The 20678-nt window shown below is 41.3% G+C and overlaps 1 protein-coding gene across 1 annotated transcript in view; it reads right to left on the reverse strand.

The window, feature by feature from the left end:
* Positions 1-20678, reverse strand: part of FBXO42 (F-box protein 42) — a 95263-nt gene that overhangs the window by 38277 nt on the left and 36308 nt on the right. The window contains exons 2-3 of the mRNA XM_025912156.2: positions 10336-10602; positions 6397-6513 (exon numbers count right to left, since the gene is read on the reverse strand). Of these exons, the coding sequence (XP_025767941.1) occupies positions 6397-6513; positions 10336-10585 (367 nt within the window). The 5' untranslated portion in view covers positions 10586-10602. The remainder of the gene's footprint in view (positions 1-6396; positions 6514-10335; positions 10603-20678) is intronic.

A 20678-nucleotide genomic window follows, 5' to 3' on the forward strand; every position in this document is an offset into this window, starting at 1 on the left:
CAGGGAATCTGACAGGAGCTTGTGAAGAGGTGGCTTTTGGCTTTATCTCTGAGATGGGTTTTAGAGGATAGAACACTTTAGTCCATTAACAATGGGCAAACAAGTCCAGGGACAAAAAGGGGAACTGGAGGGGAAGGGAGAAGGAAATCAGGGCATCCAAGCAAGGCCATCAAGTAGGGAAGTGTAAGACCTAACAAGGAGTCTCGTGTGGGTGGAGCCTGGCTGTGTGAAGATGTGGGAGAGATTCAGGCTGAAAGAGTAAGCTGGGGCCTCGAAAGCCAAGGGGAGTGGAAACTCCTCCATCAGCCTGGAAAGACTGAGGTTTTTTAGCAGAGGAGTGACGAGACTAGTCTGATGCTTCACTTACAGTGGTTCCCAACAGGGACTCCTGTTATTTTAGGCAGGTCCATTCTCTTTGTGGAGGAGCAGCCCATTCACTGCAGGACACCGAGCATTCCTGCCTACTAAATGCATACAGTGCTACCCAGTCAAGCAAATGAACAATGACCTTACACATTTCCAAATGCCCTAGGAGGTGGCACTGTCCCCAGCTTTAGAGATGGTTGCCAACAGTGTCTCGTTCAGGTTCAGATGGAGAACCTGAACTTCTTATTTATGCAATCATTTAGAAAAGATTTAGGAAAGATAGAATGTAATCATTCTAATGAGTAATGTAATCATTACTCACATTCATAAATGTGAGTAATGGGAAAAATAAGGAAAGATATGAGAGAGATTGCAGAGATGAACAGAATCAACAAGATCTGACTTTTGTTACTGAAGGAAGAAGAGGAATTGAGGATAAATCCGAGAATTCACACTTGTGTAACTGCGAGAATGATAATGCCATTAACTAAATTATGGAGAGGGGAAAACTTGGGAGGAACTACTGAATTCCACTTTTAGCTGACTAGATATGAAGCATCTGTGTATCTCTGTGGCAATATGAGCAAAGAATTGGAAATGCAGATCTCCAGCTCAATGTGAATCAGGAATAAGAAATACAATTGAGGGGTATCTGGGTGGCTTAGTCAGTTGCATCCACCTCTTGACTTCAGCTCAGGTCATGATCCCAGGGTCATGGGATTGAGCTCTGTGTCAGGCTCCATACTGAGCCTGGAGCCTGCTTGAGATTCTCTCTCTCCCTCTCTCTGTCTCTCTCTCTCTCTCTCTCTGTCTCTCTCTCTCTCTCTCTTCCTTCCCCTGCCTGCCCCTCTCCCCACTTGCTTGCTCTCGCTTGCGCTCTGTCTCTAAAAAAAAAAAAAAGAGAGAGAAAGAAAGAAAAAGAAAAAAGAAATAAAATTGAGCTCTGGGGAGAAACATGCAGTAGGAAGAGGAAGGAGCTAAGGAAAGACATTGAAGGAATTCCTTGTTTTCAACCTATTCTGAAAAATGCCCATTTCTGTGTAACAGTTCTCTTCAGTCTGCCAGCATGCAGAGAGAAAGGCCAACAGTGAGAGATGAGCTGAGAGAGAGGAAACAGACACACAGACACCTTTTTAAAAAATCTATAGCACCTTTGGGGCGCCTGGGTGGCTCAGTGGGTTGAGCGTCCGACTTTGGCTCAGGTCATGATCTTGCAGTTTGTGGGTTTGAGCCCTGTGTCGGGCTCTGTGCTGATGACTCAGAGCCTGGAGCCTGTTTCAGATTCTGTGTCTCCTCTCTCTTTGCCCTTCCTCTGCTTGCTCGCTGTCTCTCTCTCAAAAATAGATAAACATTAAAAAACTTAAAAAAAAAATCTATGGCACCTTTTCTTGGATTTTAAATGAAGACATGAAAAAAAATTTAAGGTAAAAACAAATATTGAAATCCACCAACCTCTGAATTTCTGTGAGATTACTCACTCTATTTTTCTTCTCTATGTCCCCTGCAAATAACTGTCACTATTTTGTAATGATACTCTTTCAAAAGCTAGTTAATCGAAAAATTTTTTTCTTCTCTCATTAGAAAGCTAAATTGTCTGTCCTGTGATAATTACTCACCCCTGAATACTTCCCAGCTTGGTTTCTACTTTATCCAGACTCACTCCATTTCCCTCACTTAGGGTTCTTAAAAATACTTGTTTCAAAAAAACATCTTAAAACGGTCTTTAGAAACTCTGTCTCTGCCTCTCATTCCAATTATCTGTCAGTAACTGAAGTTAACCCTCCCTCAACCACAAATACTGGATCTAACATGGATTCTCCTGTAATTTCATTACATATCCTTTAAAAATTTTTTTTGTTAATGTTTATTTATTTTTGAGAGGGAGGGAGAGAGAGACAGAGGCAGAGAGACAGAGACAGAGAATGAGTGGGGGAGGGGCAGAGAGAGGAGACACAATCTGAAGCAGGCTCCAGGCTCTGGGTTGTCAGCACAGAGCTAGATCTAGGGGCTCAAACTCACAAACCCATGAGATCATGACTTGAGCTAAAGTGACTAAGCCACCCAGGTGCCCCTCATTACATATGCTTGACAAGGATTCATTTATAGTCTTAAATGAATTAAGTATTGAAGTGTGGATTCCTGAAAACATTCAAGTCCCTTTCAAAAACTATTTTTGTAGTAAGAAGGAGAGGAAGAGAAAGGGGGGGGAGGAGGAGGAGGAGGAAGGAAGGGAGAGAGGAAGAGAAGGAAGCACCGGTAGTAGTAACAGTAGCCTGGGCTTTGTTTTTTGTTTGTTTGCTTTTTAACATTTATTCATCTTTTGAGAGATAGAGTGGGGGGGGGGGGGAGGGGCAGGGAGAGAGAGAGGGAGACACAGAATCTGAAGCAGGATCCAGGCTCTGAACTGGCAGCACAGAGCTGGATGTGGAGCTTGGACCCACGAACCACGAGATCATGATCAGAGCCAAAGTCAGATGCTTAACCGACAGTGGCCCCTGTTTCTGTTTTTAATGTTTATTTATTTAATTTGAAAGAGAGAGCAAGTGGGGCACCTGGGTGGCTCAGTCGGTTGAGCGTCCGACTTCGGCTCAGGTCATGATCTCATGGTTCCAGTCTCAGCCTCGCGTCGGGCTCTGTGCTGACAGCTCACAGCCTGGAGCCTGCTTCGGATTCTGTGTCTCCCTCTCTCTCTGCCCCTCCCCCACTCATGCTCTGTCTCTCTCTGTCAAAAATAAATAAACATTAAAAAAAAATTTTTTTTGGGGCGCCTGGGTGGCGCAGTCGGTTGAGCGTCCAACTTCAGCCAGGTCACGATCTCGCGGTCCGTGAGTTCGAGCCCCGCGTCAGGCTCTGGGCTGATGGCTCAGAGCCTGGAGCCTGTTTCTGATTCTGTGTTTCCCTCTCTCTCTGCCCCTCCCCCGTTCATGCTCTGTCTCTCTCTGTCCCAAAAATAAATAAACGTTGAAAAAAAAAAATTAAAAAAAAAAAATAATAAAAAATAAAAAAAATTTTTTTTTGAAAGAGAGAGCAAGTCAGTGTGAACAGGGGAGGCACAGAGAGAGACAGAGAAACCCAAGCAGGCTCCATGCTGTCACCGCAGAGCCCAATTTGGGGCTCTATCTCACGAACTATGAGATCACAACTTGAGCTGAAATCAAGAGACGCTCAATGGGCTGAGCCATTCAGGTGCCCTGTTTACGTTTTTTGTTTTTCAGTAGTTGCTGTTAATGGCCTTTTCCACTCTGTTGACATTTGCACTAATGGTACAAAAGCAATGCAGAGTAAAACTGTTACAGCCTGTGCAAAACTCAAGGCAGGGGCATTAAAACAAAGAAAACCAGTTCTGACTTCACAGACCCCCAAAAGGGTCTCACAGATTGCCCTCTTCCCCAGAGGCCTAGGAATCACACTTTGAGACCCACTGCCCTAGGGGGGTTACGACAGCAAAAGTAAAACAGCTCCTGGAGAGAACGGAGAACACGGCAACAATCTGGCCTGCTCCTTTGATCTATTTAGATCCAGTTCCAAGACAATGATAAATTATAATTATGTACTGAATTCTCCTCTGGAAATGAGAATACAACACAGGGTTTGGGACAGCCAGCCTCCAAGATGGCCTCCAAAGGTCCTCACGGCCTGGTATTTACCCTGCTGGTCAATATCTGTGTGACCAATAGAACAGATCAGGAAAGAGGTTCATTTCAGAGATTAGGTTGTAAAAGACACTACAGCTTCTATCTTGGTGTCTCTCTCTCCCTCCCTCCCTCTCTCTCTCTCTCTCCCCAATCATTCATTCTTTCATTCTGTGGGTAGCCAGTTACCAAGTCATGAGCAGCTCCACAAAGAGGCCCAAGTCCTTTTTTTTATGTTTATTTATGAGAGAGAGAGAGAGAGAGAGCGCAAGCATGAACGGGGTAGGGACAGAGAGAGAGGGAGACACAGAATCTGAAACAGGCTCCAGGCTCTGAGCTGTCAGCACAGAGCCCGACGCAGGGCTCAAACCCATGAACTGCAAGATCGTGACTAGAGCCAACGTTGGATGCCTAACCAACTGAACCACCCAAGTGCCCCCAGAGGTCCAAGTCCTAAGGAACAGAAGCCTCCTGTGAACAGTTACTTGTGTGAACCTGGAAGCAGACTGCCTGGGCCCCAGTCAAGCCTTCAGGTGACTACAGCCCTGACAGACTGGCTACAACCTCATCAGAGACACTGAGCCAGAACCTCCTAGCTAACCACTCCCAGATTCCTGACCCTTGGGAACTCTGTGGGATAATAAATGTTTTAAGCTGCTAAGTTTTTTAAACAACATGAATAACCAATACACTCTCCTTCCCTCAAGAGTTCCAAATACCCACAGTTATCATGATAAGCACTGAGTATTGTACAGAAGTACTGAATCACTACACTGGACACCTGAAAGTAATATAACACTGTACATTAACTATACTGGAATTAAAATTAAAACCTGAATAACACAAAAGAGTTCAAAATTAGTAGTAATATTCAAGAGTATCAAAAAGTTGGGGCACCTGGGTGGCTCAGTCGGTTAAGCGTCCGACTTCGGCTCGGGTCATGATCTCACCGTTCATGAGTTCAAGCCCCATGTCAGGCTCTGTGCTGACAGTCAGACCCTGGAGCCTGCTTTGGATTCTGTGTCTCCCTCTCTTTGCCCCTCCCCCACTCGTGCTCTGTCTCTCTCAAAAATAAACATTAAAAATTAAAAAAAAAAAAGAGTATCAGAAGACAACAACAAAGGCTCAGAACAGGAAAATATTTTCTATGAGCTAAAGAGTTGAGAGGTTTCACGATGGAGCCAGAACTTCAATGGAGTCTTCAAGGAAAGGCAGGCTTTAGCTAAGTGGATACAAACACTCCAGGGAGGAAGAATCCAGCATGGCAATGTGACAGCTTGAAAGAGGAGAGCTCTTGGGCAAAGCTGGGAGATGATGTGGTAAATCTGAACACAGGTCAAATTAAAGAGGGCTCTGAATATAAGACTAAGTTTAGCTTTTATCTTGTAAGCAACAGGCACTGAAGGTTTCTGAACTGGGAAGTAATATAATTAAAGCTGTAATTACGAGAAAGTATTTAGAGCTCCCTCACCCCCACCCCACTGCCACGAGCTTTCTTTATGGAGAACCATTATTAATATACCTGTACTGGCCTAAGATATACCACATCTTAATCTCATTTTGATGAAGGTATGAATCACTAATAGAATAAAATGGTGTCTACAAAAATCAAATTCAAATGGAGAGTTAATTCTAGAATAATCTAAAAACTCTAAATTAGGGGCACCTGGGTGGCTCAGTCGGTTAAGCATCTGACTTCGGCTCAGGTCATGATCTCACGGTTCGTGAGTTCAAGCCCCACCTCAGGCTCTGTGCTGACAGCTCAGAGCCTAGAGCCTGCTTCAGATTCTGTGTCTCCCTCTCTCTCTGCCCCTCCCCTGCTCATGTGCTCGCTCTCTCTCTCCCTCTCTCTCTCTCTCTCTCTCAAAAATAAACAAACATTAAAAAAATTTAAATAAAAATAAAAACTCTAAATTGTGTCCTATCTACCAGAGCATTTATAATTTTACTATTTAAATTGACATTTTAAAATTAATACCCTTCATGTTCAAAATCTTTGTGTGATCCCAGCCAAATTCAGTGTTGGCTAAACATATACTATGTTAAAATAAAGAATTATTTTAACTCTTAGTGTTAAACTCTGGCTACTCCCTAAGCAGGATCTTGGAAACACCTTTCTGTACTTCTTTGATATCCTCTTACTTGATATCAATGTTCAAGTCTACGATAACACCTTGACCTCTTTGGGGTAGAGATACTAGAAAAATTCAAATATGAAATTATACCAAGGTGCCTATGCTGTACTTAGGCTCACACTCTTCCCTGATTCTAAAGTTAATATAAGTCCTCATTTTACATTCTCTTCATTAAAAAGTCAAACAAAATACATGCCTCCAGAGGAATTTTTGGAAATATGACCACGGGCAGGATGGCATCTACTCTCACAGTAAATACTTACTGTGTGAGAACCGTTGAGTGATCGGGGTTCCAGGATAAGGGTAGGTCCGACTCTCCCATTGAATGTTTCCTTCCTGGACAGCCTTTATGAAACCATGATAACACTGGTGGGCTACACCTAAAGACAAAAATAACAAATGCTTCAGCCTGGATACTTCACTTTTCAACCAAATTATTAAAACTGCATCTATTAGCTGTCACATAACTTCTATAAAACCCAAGTTTCTTATTTTTCATTCAAAGTAAGAAACAGAATTTCAAAAGTAGAAGATCCAATCCTTTCACTTTACAAAGGCTCAGGGTGGCTAAGTGTTACAACGGTCAAGGTTACAAAATCAGCTCACACTATAACTCTGCTCCCCTTTATGTCATATCTTAAAGCAACACATTAAAATAACTGGTAGAGGCACCTGGCCGGCTCAGTCAGCAGAGCATGCGACCCTTGATCTCAGAGACATAAGTTTGAGCCCCACGATAGGCATAAAGTTTACTTTAAAAATAAGTAAATAACTGGGGTGCCTAGGTGGCTTACTCAGTTAAGCATCCAACTCTTGCTTTTGGCTCAGGTCACGATATTGTGGTTTGTGAGACAGAGCCCCAGTCAGGCTCCATGCTGACAACACAAAGCCTGCTTGGGATTCTCTCCCCCCGTCCCCCACTCACACTTTTTCTCTGACTCTCTCAAAATAAATAAATAAGCTTAAAAAATAAAATTAAAATTAAATTAATTTAACTAATTGGAATTGTTTAAACAAAGCAAAGGGACTGGGGGTAATTTAGCTTTGGGAGAAAGAGCACGGTAAAACAGCGTCTGGAATATAAAAAACAGGTGTTCATAAATGCCTATGGTTAGACCATGGGAACCAAGAAGCATATTCCATCTTAATAAATGAAGAGACAATAATTAGCTTACACTGAATTATGAAATGATGAATTTACAACTAAGGAAAGCTGTTTTAAAAAGTGAGCGCTTGTACTATAATGGTGGATACATATCATTACACATTTGTTCAAACCCACAGAATGTGCACCCCAACGTAAACTCTGGACTTCGGGTAATGATGATGTGTCCATGCAGGTCTGTCAACTGCAACAAATGCACCGGGGTATGTTGATAGTAGGGGAGGTTGTGGATGTGGGAAAACAGGAAATGTCTGACCTTTCTGCTCAATTTTGCTGTGAATCTAAAACCACTCTAAAAAATAAAGTCTATGGGGGCGCCTGGGTGGCTCAGTCAGGCGAACGTCTGACTTGGGCTCAGGCCATGATCTCACGGCTCATGATTTCAAGCCCTGCTTTGGGCTCTCTGCTGTCAGCATGGAGCCTGCTAGGATCTTTGGAGCCTTTGTCTCCCTCTCTCTGCCCCTTCCTAGCTTGAGCTCTCTTAAGAAAGAAAGAAAAATAAAAGTCTTTGTTTTTTAAAAGGTGAGAGCTTCATGTTTCTGGAACAATCTATGTTTTTAACACATGAAATGACTACCTTATTTCAAAGAGCAACATTTTGAATGAAGAGTACAATAATTTATGTTACACTTTGAAAGAATGTATCATTTTTAATTCATGTCACCTTAGTGGATCCTTAAGCAGGATCACAGTATTTAAAAATGTTTTCCAATGATGATTACTATCCTTTGGCTGAACTCACAGTTAAGAACTGGAATATTAAAAGATAGTCATCTTTAATGTGTGACTACAGTGCCAACTATACTCTGATGAAGAAAGTAACAGATTTGAAAATGTTGAATTGAGGTAAGGCAGTAATGAATAAGGGACAGATACATAATGATAGAGAGGGGGAAAGAAGAAGCTATCCTGGCAGTGACTTCCTTCTCCCAGAAGATCTAAGACTGTGAGTGCTAGGTTAGGGTTCCTCCCTCTTTAAAATAAAAAAGTGTGTGTGTGTGTGTGTGTGTGTGTGTGTGTGTGTGTGTGTGTATAAATGTATGTATATGTATGTATGTATGTATGTATACATATATGTATGTGCATATATACATACATATGTATATATACATACCATATGCACATATCTATGTGCATATGTTATATATATATATACACACACATACATACATATCAAAACAGTAAGAATGCCATATAAAACCAAGAATAAACTCGTAACTTTGATTAGTTCATAGCCCCTCATCTGTGATTCTTCCACCTCTATTTTAGAGGTGAAATCATCTATTTTCACAGGGTAAGCATTCAATCTCTACTGAAGGGTCCATTAAATCTGCAAAGAGAAAGCAAGCATTACCAGTTGTAAGCAGATGAGCACAGGACCCAGCAAACGGTTTCAACACAGCTGGTCCTCAGCCTTCTAGGTTGGGTTCTGAGCAATTGACAATGACCCCATGCCCCATGAGAACCACCCTGATGAAAGGAAATGATTTTAAGACTGATTCTGATCTAAAGGTTTTTTCCTGTCATATTTCTGACTGCCTGTTCCCACTAGGAAGGAACAAACTGCTTGATCAAAGTTTATTCAACTGGCTTGGTCTTCATTCAAAAATGGGCCCTTTCCAGTTAAAATGTAACTGTAAATGTAAAACTGTAAATGTAAAAAAAATAACTGCTATCTATTAAATTAAAAATACACCACCCCTGGTAAGTACAACATTTAGCTAAAGTTGAAAACTTGATTAGAAAATGGAAGACGGGTGTGTGGGTGGCTCAGTCTGTTAAGCTGCTGGCTCTTGATTTTGGCTCAGGTCACGGTTCTTGGGATCAAGCCCTGAGTAGGGCTCTGTAGACTGACAGTGAGGAGCCTGCTTGGGATTCTCTTTCTCCCTCTGACCCTCCCCAATTCATGCTCACTCGTGTGTTCTCTCTCTCTCTCCCTCTCAAAATAAATAAACATTGAAAAAAAAACAAAAGCAGGGGTGCCTGGGTGGCTCAGTTGGTTAAGCATCTACCTTCAGTTCAGGTCATAATCTCATGGTTCGTGAGTTTGAGCCCTGCATCTCTGCTGTCAGCACAGAGCCTGCTTCAGATTCTCTCTTTCTCTCTCTCTCTCTCAAAAATAAATAAAAGTTAAAAAAAAGAGAGAGAGAAAAATGGGGAGAAAAAGAGGAGAAACTCATTTTTAAAAGTACAAGAGGGACGCCTGAGTGGCTCAGTTGGCTAAGTGTCCGACTTCGGCTCAGGTCATGATCTTGCGGCCCATGAGTTCGAGCCCCTTGTCAGGCTCTGTGCTGACAACTCAGACCCTGGAGCCTACTTCAGATGCTGTGTCTCCCTCTCTCTCTGCCCCTTTCTCACTCACATTCTGTCTCTCTCTCTCGAAAATAAACATTAAAAAAAAACATTTTAAAAAGTAAAAGATATGCATAGAGCCTTTATCACTTAGAGATAAAATAAAGCAGTAAATACTTGCACAATCCCATATTTGCCACAATTAGCTACTTTAAGAAACAAAATGATATCCTCTTAAAGAACACGGACACTAAAGCCAGACTGCCTGAATGTGGATCTTCCATCCCCCGTGATACCCGTGTGACCTTGGGTAAGTTACTTAACTGTGCCTCTCACACTCTTGTTTCTTCACCTGTTCACAGTTTTCTGTGAGGATAGTAAAGCAGTCACAACAGTGGCTGACAATGGTAAGAGGTATATTAACATTAGCTGTACTGTTATCCCACATCCGTCCCTGCTTCGTCTGTTCAAGAACAACACAATTTACCAGACCAACTCTAAGAATATGCAAAAAAAGAATCCACATTTTAAAACGGCAAGTTGGATCAAATACTACAAAACCCAAGCTGTTCATAAAACTAACCAGAATTAAGAGAAAAGGAAAATGTACAGTTAATTGTCTAACACTAAATTTGAGAACCACAATAAATTTAAGGGAGAAAGGAGAAAATGAAACTGGGACCTTAAAAATAAACCATTAAAACAAATTTAAATAGATAAATAAGCCTTCCACTTTGCACAGTACCTTTGATAAGTCGATACCACTGTTTGCAGACAAGGGCTGCAGTTTTGTGTTCCTGGTATGGTGAAAGAAAGGACAGGATATACTCCAAAACCTCTTCTGGCAGCTCAGACATGGGCCTATTATGTCTAGTCTCTTCAACCTCCAGTACTGGGTGGGGCTCCTCATCTTGCTCCATTGTCCCTTCCAGCACAGTTTCTTCTTGGTCCACGGCCATGAAACTGTCATCTTCACTGTCCGAGGAGCTGGCCATGACATTCCACTCAACAGCTATAGTGGGAAATGAACAAACATCAGTATACACTGTCAGAAGCTCTGAAATAACTCAGGCACATGCATCCAAGCTGCACATGATATTTTCTAGACCCTCGGTGTGAAATCTGTTCTCCAGCACTTTCCCACACTAGTTGAGAGCCACCTTAATTTGACAGGTAGAGCTCAAATACCAAGCCCATCCCAAATATCTAACAAATCCCTAAAGGCTTCTTTATTTATTTATTTTTTTTTTGAGGCTTACTTATTTGAGAGACAGAGAGAATGCATGCAGGATGGGCAGAGAGAGAGGGAGAAAGAATCCCAAGTAGTCTGCACACTGTCAGTGTGGAGCCAATGCGGGACTCGATCCCAGGATCATGACTTAAGCTGAAACCAAGAGTAAGACACTCAACCAACTGAGCCACCCAGGCACCCCTAAAAGCTTCTGATTATATTTTTTCTCTCCACTGTAAATCAGAATGACAGCCGAGTTCTGGCATAACCATAAAACACGAAAGTTGTTCCGTAACAGCTCCTCTAAGGCAAGCATTTGACTGGCAGACAGCAAAAGGAACAGCAACTAAACTCCCTTGGCCAGTAACATGATTCAAGACCTCAGACTTCAAAGGAAAAACTAACTGAGGGTCCTATAAAGAGTAGTAAGAACATTCTGAGGATGTGGATTAAGAAAAGTTTTTCTTACAAAGTCTTCTTACATAAGACAATTCACTTACAAGGATAATAAACGTTCCAAGAATAGGCTTACCCAGCTAAAATACCAAATACTAGGCAACATTTGTATTAGAAAACATCAAAACAGATCTAGGGAGTAAGAAACCAGAAATAATATATATGCCCATCAACAATGTTACAGATAAATTGTGGTCCATTCACACAATGGAACTTCTGCTAGACACCCACACAGGTAACTCTCAAACACAACACTGAACCAAAGACAGAAGAGTGAATACTACATGGCCACGCTTATATCAGATTCAAAACCAGGTAAAATTAATTCATGCTCTTCAAAGTGAGTGCCGCAGGGGTGCTGGTGAAGTTGTTTCCTGATTGGGTAATGTTATACGGATATGTTCAGTTTGTCATAAATTCACCAAGATGAGCACTTAATGTTTAATGCACTTCTCTAAAGTTTATCAAAATAAGCCATTATCAAGTTACCTCTTGTGAAGGTATTTAAAAAAATCATTATGATTGAGTTTTAATTTCTCTATTCCCTAAATTTTCTAGAAAGAGCACAACATGTTGAAATATACATGCAGAGGCAGGCAACTCACTCACACCATTCCCATGATGTTTCATGCACAGCCTGGGATAAAAAACAGTAAAATGAAGGGAGTAGGGTGATTTATGTAAGAAGTGTGTCACAGGTTATATTATCCAGGAAGCAAATGCTAAAAAAACAAAATTCGGAATGAAAAAAATGTTTCATGGGGAGAAGTCTTGTGAGAAGAAAAAAGAAGGAAGCAGGACTGGGCGGGGGGAGCAGAGTGTGATGCAGATTTGACAACGCCTGGAACAAGGCGGCCATTTAGAAGGCTCCAGAATGCAGCATATCTGTCATTGCTCTGCTCAGCCACTGGCTGGGGGGCTGCTCCAAAGCTGAGGCTGACCCTGAAAAGACTAACAGCTTTCTTCAGTTACACTCCTTACAGATGGGCAGGAAGTCTTTTCTTGAAAGGACATCTGAGTTTGTTTTCTTATTTTCTAATACACCTATTCCCCTTGACCACACATACCTACCCAGACCATTCACTATGCCATTCACCTTACAAATTTCCAGCATTGCCTCTAGCACTGATGTAAAGAACAAAAAATAATGGGAAGAGAAGAGTGATTCTGAAATACACTTGGGGTTTTGAGAAAGATTTGAAATGTTCCAGGGGCACCTGGCTGGCTCAGTCAGCAGGGCATGCTACACTTGATCTCAGGGTTGTGAGTTCGAGGCCCACATTGGTTACAGAGATTACTTAAAAAAATAAAAAACTTTTTTTATTATAATTTTTTAAAAAGAGAGATAGGGCAGGGGAGGGGGCGGGGGGGAGAGAGAGAGAGAGAGAGAGAGAGAGAGAATCTTAAGCAGGCGTGGAGCCTGTTGTGGGGCTTGATCTCATGACCCAGGACTATGACCTGAGCTAAGATCAATAGACGTACACTCAACTAACTGAGCTGCCCAGGCACGCACCCCCAATAAAATCTTTAAAAAACAAAACAAAACAAAACAAAACGAACAAAGATCTGAAATGTTCCCAAAGGTGAGGGGGACAAGGAAAGCAAAGAAGGGAAGCTTCCCACCTCACCTTGCCACTCCTATAAATCATACAGGAAATCGCGTACATCTTAAGAACTGGAAGGATGATCACATTAAGGAAAATGAAAACATGAATCAAGTCATGAAACTGCTTCCAAGAAACTCATCTATCAAATTAGCTCATGATAAGACAATGCATCCTGGCAGAGTGGCTGCTGGAGTCCTGCTGATGGTGAAGGACTGGTGGCGAGCTATACACATAGTGGGGCAGCCGAAATCCCCCCCCTCCCCCGTTGGGGCAGCAGCAGAGGAAGGTGGTGGCAATGTCTTCCACTCCCCTGCAGCAGGGAAGAAGTGTTTACTGTAGGTTTACTGTAACCATAGCACATAAAGGATCCTAGATAGTTGCTCCCCACTTTGGGTGAGCGGTTCTTCCACATGCTTAACTTGCTAGAGGAGGTCTTTCCATTTCCAGGTCCAACACCTACCCGAAAGAGTACAGTTTGGGGTACAATATAAAACAAAAATTAAAAATTTTTTCTGGGGGATAAAAAAGGTACCTTTTACTACTGGAAAAAAATTACTTCCCGTATTCCCTCTTTTTCTCCCCTCTACAAGTTATCATTTCTCACCTCTCACTGGCTATCTTCCCTAATTTATTGACTTTCTCATATTTTTAACTCCCACTCGGCTCTGGAATTCACCAAGGAAAAGAGTCCAAAGAAACAGATTCCTTAAGTTTGGCTGCATCTTTCACATTTGAATTAAACATAGGATCTCAAATATAGTTGTTCTTTACTCAACAACTCGACAGACTGTGAGTCTAGGGTCTGCTTCAGAACAAACTGAATCAATGAAGACTGCAAAAGGTTATTTGTATAATACTATTTTTCCCCCAAGCAAAATAAATTTGTTTGGCTCAATAAAACAACTTCTGGGGCGCCTGGGTGGCGCAGTCGGTTAAGCGTCCGACTTCAGCCAGGTCACGATCTCGCGGTCCGGGAGTTCGAGCCCCGCGTCAGGCTCTGGGCTGACAGCTCGGAGCCTGGAGCCTGTTTCCGATTCTGTGTCTCCCTCTCTCTCTGCCCCTCCCCCGTTCATGCTCTGTCTCTCTCTGTCCCAAAAATAAATACATAAACAAAAAAAAATAAAAATAAAAAAAAAAATAAAACAACTTCTTACTCCCTTTAGTAAGCCTACATAAAGGGATGCAAACTTTTGTAATGCCCAGTTTTAAGTAACTCTCACCATTCAACCATTTTACTGTCCACAAAAGCACCAAACCCGATGCTCCTGGGGGCATGTTTGCGAACTTGGCCTTGAGCACAAATGCCAGTGAGAACACACAGGGATGGGCTCAGATGTAATTCCTTGTAATTACACGTCCAGCACCAATTTGCACGGTCCCTCATTTTCACTTCCATGATTAGGTAATGAAATCATCACTCACATTCCCACAGGATATGGAGGCATTTTGAAACAGTTTTTTTCATGCCAAAAGAAGCCCTATAAAACATTTCACATGCAATTGTTGTTAACTCACCGAATGTGGTTTTCATGAAGTATTTATTATTTTTTAGGATTTTATTTTCAAAGTAATCTCTACACCCAGTGTGGGACTCGAACTCAAGACTTGCATGCTCTACAGACTGAGACAGCCAGGTGCCACGGTTTTCATGGAGTCTTTATTTATTTATTTTTTAAAGATATATATATTTTTTAAGTAATCTCTAGACCCAACATAGGGCTCAAACCAACTCTGAGATCATGAAGTCTTTAAAAAAAAAATCTTCCATACCCTTCACGTTTGTGTGAAGCCTTCTTAGTTTCCCCAAGTTTTGAGGACAAACATCAAACGAAGTCGGTTTACTGGAATCTGAGCTTCTTGAGGGCAGAGACCATTTGCCTGGCCATCTTGTCTCGCTAGCACTAGACATTCAAATTAGCACAAGGACTCACAACACCCTTGTGCTGACTTCCTGTTATTTTATAATCGAATACATCGTCAGTACATCCAGGAGTAGCAGACCCTACCCTTACATGTTACGGGCTGCTGTCAAGGTATTTTATTGGTCAGAATGGACATCTCTCTCTGGTCCCTTGAATTTTGGCCTTTTAAGGTGTATACTGGCCTGTGAGTCTGCTGCCGGACTCCTGAGCCAGACCCAATGACCCTTGGCTAGGTCAAGATGGGTGGTACTAGAGAAACCATTTATTTGGCCCAGTAGTATCACTACTATACTATACTATACTATACTATACTATACTATACTATACTATACTATATACAGTATACTACCAGACCACATCCAACTGAATACAAATCACTTCCAAAAATCCAAATGCCCTGGGGCACCTGGCAGGCTCAGGCAGTAGAGCATGTGACTCTTGATGGCAGGGTCAAGCCCCGCATTGGGTGTAGAGTTTATTTACCAAAAAAAAAAAAAAAAAAAAAAAAGATCCAAATACCTTGCCCTTCTGAAGTATAAACTAAGGTTAAGATTTTGAGATGGAGAGTCTGCCTATATAATGCTGTGTGATCCAGGGTAAGTCACACAGAACAACGTGTGAAAACCCTCTTTACCCGTAAGTAATGAAAATTCCCTACCAATATGAAGATTCTATAATGGTAGCAGATATCAACAAACTACTCTGAACTCCTTGGAGGAAAGTGATTAACTTGGAAAGAGTTAAAATCAATTCACAGAAATTCAGGATGGGAACAAAACTACTTCGTTATCCATGTAAAAGTTATTATCAGATCCTAGTACAATATTCGATTAACTATGCCTTGGTTTCTGTACATTAGACATCTGACAATCCTTTTGGAGTAAACATGTCTTTATGGAAATCAAAATACACTTCACCTACCTAAAAGGAACCTGAAGATTTAAAATGCAATCAAGATTGGGGCCCTTAGGTGGCTCAGTCCAGCACTGACAGACCGGAGCCTGCTTGAGATTCTCTCCTTCTCTGCCTCTCCCCGTCGTGTGCATGCTCTCTATCGCTCGCTCTCTCTCTCTCTCTCACTCTCTCAAAAACAAACAAACATTTAAAATGCAATCGAGATTATTCTTCACAATTTCAAAAAGCTTTTCAAAAATTCAATAAGGGAACTTCTTACTGACAGTAAAATAAAGCACTGAGACTTAACTGAAAATCATGTGGCTGAATTGAATGGAAAAGCACCCCAGTCATCCCTCAACATGAGGGCTTCTGAGGCTTCTGGATATCGATATGAACTCATGAAGTTACCCACCTTAGCAGTACTAGCATGAACTAAAAGGTATTAAATTCTACTCTTAAAAATATAAAATACTGTTAAGTGAAGATTTATAGAACACCACAAAATGATTCAATCTAAGATAACAAGGCCTTCTTATTAATAACATACATTATCATTGTACTAAGTCAAATGAAAGAGATATAGAAATGGGAAAATGGGGAGGGTGCCTGGGTGGCTCAGTTGGTTAAGTGTCCAACTTCTGATTTCGGCTTACATTATGATCTCACGATTTGTGAGACCCGCATTGGGCTCTGCATTAACAGCATGGAGCCTGCTTGGGATTCTGTCTCGCTCTCTCTCTGTCCCTCCCCTGCTTGCTCTCTCAAAACTAACCAAAAAAAAAAAAGTTAAAAAAAAAAAAGAAAATGGGAAAATAAAAATTTATACCTTCATGCGTTCAACAAATATCAATGAGACATTTGCTATACATGAAAATACTGTGTGGGGTGCCTGGTGGTTCAGTCGGATAAGCATCTGACTCTTGATTTCGGCTCAGGTCATTATCTCATGATTCATGAGTTCAAGCCCCCAGTCGGCTCAGCGCTGACAGCATGGAGCCTGCTATCTCTCCCTCCCTCTCTCTACCCCCCACCTCTGTACAAGCACTCTCTCCCTCTCTCACAAAATAAATAAACTTAAAAAATAAAAGAAGAAAATACTGTGCTTACATCCCATGAGAATTTAAAAAAAAAAAAAAGAGAGAGAGATGCCACTCTTTCCTCTCAAGGGGATTAACATGGTAAGAACTAAAGGCACCTAAATAAAGAAGAGCAACACAGGACAGACCTGTGGTATGAAACAAGAAGCTTTAGCAGTTCAGGTAAGGAGGAGATGGCTTCCAACTAGTCTGAGCAGGAAATTACACAAAGGCAAGCATTTCAACTTTGAAGAATAGGCAGGATTTCGGAGAATGAAATGGGGGAAGGTGGAGGGATAAAGATCTTCAAATTACTATCTCTTGAAATGATATGCTTTGCTACTTTCCACAACTACCTTTAGGACAAAGGTAAAAACTATCTCCTACTTGATGGGTGTTTTACCACTTGTACACACTACTTACTATTTTATCCACATTAACAGAAGCTCATAATCTGGAAACTCCTTAGTTCCTGACAGTCAATGTTGTGACAAAGTCTAGAAATAGAACAATTCGGCATAACGACTGTTGCTTTTAGCAAACTGTGAGCTATTTTGACAAGCAGAATTTAGAGAGCTGTTTCTGTAAAGCACTCCAAACCTAAAAGAGATATCAGGTGCAGTAATTTTTTTAAGTGGCTAACTCATCAATGTGTTATCTAATGAAGACTCTCTTCAATGAAATAGAGAAATGAAGTATTTTGCCAAACTACCTACTTAGTATACTTCTATTCTTCACAATGGCTGATATTAAATGAAAGCACTTTATGACAGAAATGGACCAGTTCTCAGGGAGTTCTCCATATTCATATGTAGAAGCTAAAGGGTTTGTTATTACTAAGTATAAACGGTCAAGAAAAATGTGCTGGTTTCGTATCATGAATGGAAATACTCTAGGTTCTGAAAATTCCATATGGAGGAACCATACATTCTAGGTTCAGCAAAATGTTTCATTTGGTAGAAAGAGTATAACAGAACTTTAACATGCAAATTTGTATTGTGTGAGAGCTTGAATTATTAGATTTTTTTTAATCTTTAGATTTTAAGAGAAGACAGTAGTAATTTACAAAGTATAGAATAATTTGGATTGTAATAATTTAACATATAACAATTTTAAACAATAGGTTTTCATTTGAAGTACAGTATAAATCATAGAGGAGTTAGAGGAGAAAAAAGGTACATTAAAAGGGTGCCTTATTCTGGGGTGTCCTGGGTGGCTCAGTCGGTTAAGCGTCTGACTCTTGATTTTGGCTCAGGTCGTGATCTCACAGCTCATGGATCAAGCCCCAAGTCAGGCTCTGTCTGCACAGATAGTCGGGGCCTGCTTGGGAATCTGTCTCCCTCTTGCTCTGCCCCTCCCCCACTTGCGTTCTCTCCCTCTCTCTCTCAAAATAAATAAATAAACATTTTTTTTTTTTTCAAAAAAATTTTTTTTTCAATGTTTATTTATTTTGGGGACAGAGAGAGACAGAGCATGAACGGGGGAGGGGCAGAGAGAGAGGGAGACACAGAATCAGAAACAGGCTCCAGGCTCCGAGCCACCAGCCCAGAGCCCGACGCGGGGCTCGAACTCACGGACCGCGAGATCGTGACCTGGCTGAAGTCGGACGCTCAACCGACTGCGCCACCCAGGCGCCCCAATAAACATTTTTTTTAAAAGGTGCCTCATTCTGGGTTTGGAAATTCTTTCCCTCTCAAAAATATTTATTTAAGACATTAAGAAAAATGGGGGCATCTGGGTGGCTCAGTCAGTTGGGAGTCCAACTCTTGATCTCGGCTCAGGTCATGATCTCACAGTTTGTGGGACCAAACCCTGGGTTGGGCTCTGCACCGACAGCATGGAGTCAGCTTGGGATTCTCTCTCCCCCTCTCCTCTGCCTCTCTCTTTTTCTCAAAATAAATAAAAATTAAAAAAGTAAGAAAAATGCAAAAGGAGCAAATAACCATACTGTAACAGTAGTAAACTGTATTAACTCAAAGTTGACTGTATCAGGCTGTAGGAAATGCTCAGAACATACATACCTCTCTCTACATGCTATGGCTCCCACAATACTGCATACGTGCCTGCAGTACTAGAAATTACTACACTGCAGTTGTCTGCCTGCCTCCTACTCTCCCCTTAGGGCAGGATAGAAAATTGTTTTCTGCATCCACACAGGCAAGCTCAACAAAAGGCTGCTGAATGAACAAACACAACTTTATGAATTGATTCTTGAGTCAAAAACAAAACCTAAATGTTAATTCCTACATATTCTCATGAAAGAAACAAACCATATCAAAAAGATAAAAAGCAATGAAATCAGAGTTCAGATGGCTAAAGACTAACAAAACCAGAGAGCAGAGAGTAAAAAACGGGCCTGAATAAGTGGGAATTTTTACTCTTAAATTAAAAACATACAGTATCAGGCACCTTCCCTCTGATAAGAGAGGACTGCACAAAAACCACTGCATGCCAGGGTTCTCTTAGCCTTTTGCGGAAAGATTCTTTCACAGTGGTTCCCAGACTTCTGAATTTCATAGATCAGCAATTTTTTTTGGACTGATATAGGGTCAACAAATTTTTATTTTCCCAAATAAGGACAAGGGGGAAAGAAACACCGTATACACAAATCCTGCCATCTAATATAGTTTCACAAAAGGACATTTAAAAACCTGAACAAGGTGGAAGATCACAGTGTTTGAATAAAAGGTTTCCCTTCCAAGAAAGGAAACCATACACACATATACACACTTATGCACACACCCTCAAGATAATAAGTGTGGATGACTATTTTTGGGAACCACTATTGTGGTTTGTGGGGGAAACTTTAACACTTTGCTTTGTGGGGAAAAAAAATCCTACAATTAAAATGTTATATAATCTGAATTTAAAAATTTTGTTAAAAAATTTTTTTTTATTTTTTTTGAGAGAGAGAGAAAGAGCGGGGCGGGGCAGGGGGGTAGAGGTGGGGCAGAGAGAAAGACACACACAGAATGTGAAGCAGGCTCCAGGCTCTGAGCTGTCAGCACAGAGCCTGACACAGGGCTCGAACCCACGAACTGAGAGATCATGACCTGAGCCAAAGTCAGACACTCAACTGACTGAGCCAACCAGGTGCCCTTATTTTCTTATTTTAATTCCAGTATAATTAACCCACATTGTTCTATTAGTTTCAGATGTATAGTGATTCAACAATTCTATACATTACTCAGTGTTCATCACGGTTAAGTGTACACTTCAACCCCCATCTCCTATTTCACCCCCACCCCACCTCCCCTGTGGTAACCATCTGTTTGTTCTTTATAGGTTAAGAGTCTGTTTCTTGGTTTGTCTCTCTTTTCCTTCACTCATTTGTTTTATTTCTTAAGTTGCACTTTAGTGAAATCACACGGTATTTGTCTTCCTCTGGGTTATTTCACTTAGCATTATACTCTCTAGCTCCACCCATGTTGTTTCAAATGGCAAGATTTCATTCTTTTTAAATGGCTGAATAACATTCCTGTGTGTATGTGTGTATGTGTGTGTGTGTGTGTGCATGTGTGTGTTGGTTCTTTATCCATTCATCTACTGACAGACACATGGGCTGCTTCCATAAACTGGCGCCTGAGTGGCTCAGTCGGTTAAGTGTCCAACTTCAGCTCAGGTCATGATCTCACGGTCAGGCTCTCTGCTGTCAGCACAGAGCTTGCTTCGGATCCTCTGTCTCCCTCTCTCTCTGCCCCTTCCCTGCTCATGCGTGCATACTCTCTCTCAAATAAATAAACATTAAAAAAAAAAAAACAATGCTTCAATAAACACACAGTGTGTGCATCCCTTTGAATTAGTGTTCTTGTATTTTCTGGGGAAATAGTAGTGAAATTACTGGGTCACATGATAGTTCTGTTTTTAATTTTTTGAGGCAACTCCATACCGTTTTCCAC

Source organism: Puma concolor, chromosome C1, assembly GCF_028749965.1.
Source record: "Puma concolor isolate L17-30 chromosome C1, mPumCon1.1.hap2, whole genome shotgun sequence".
Classification (NCBI taxonomy): domain Eukaryota; kingdom Metazoa; phylum Chordata; class Mammalia; order Carnivora; family Felidae; genus Puma; species Puma concolor.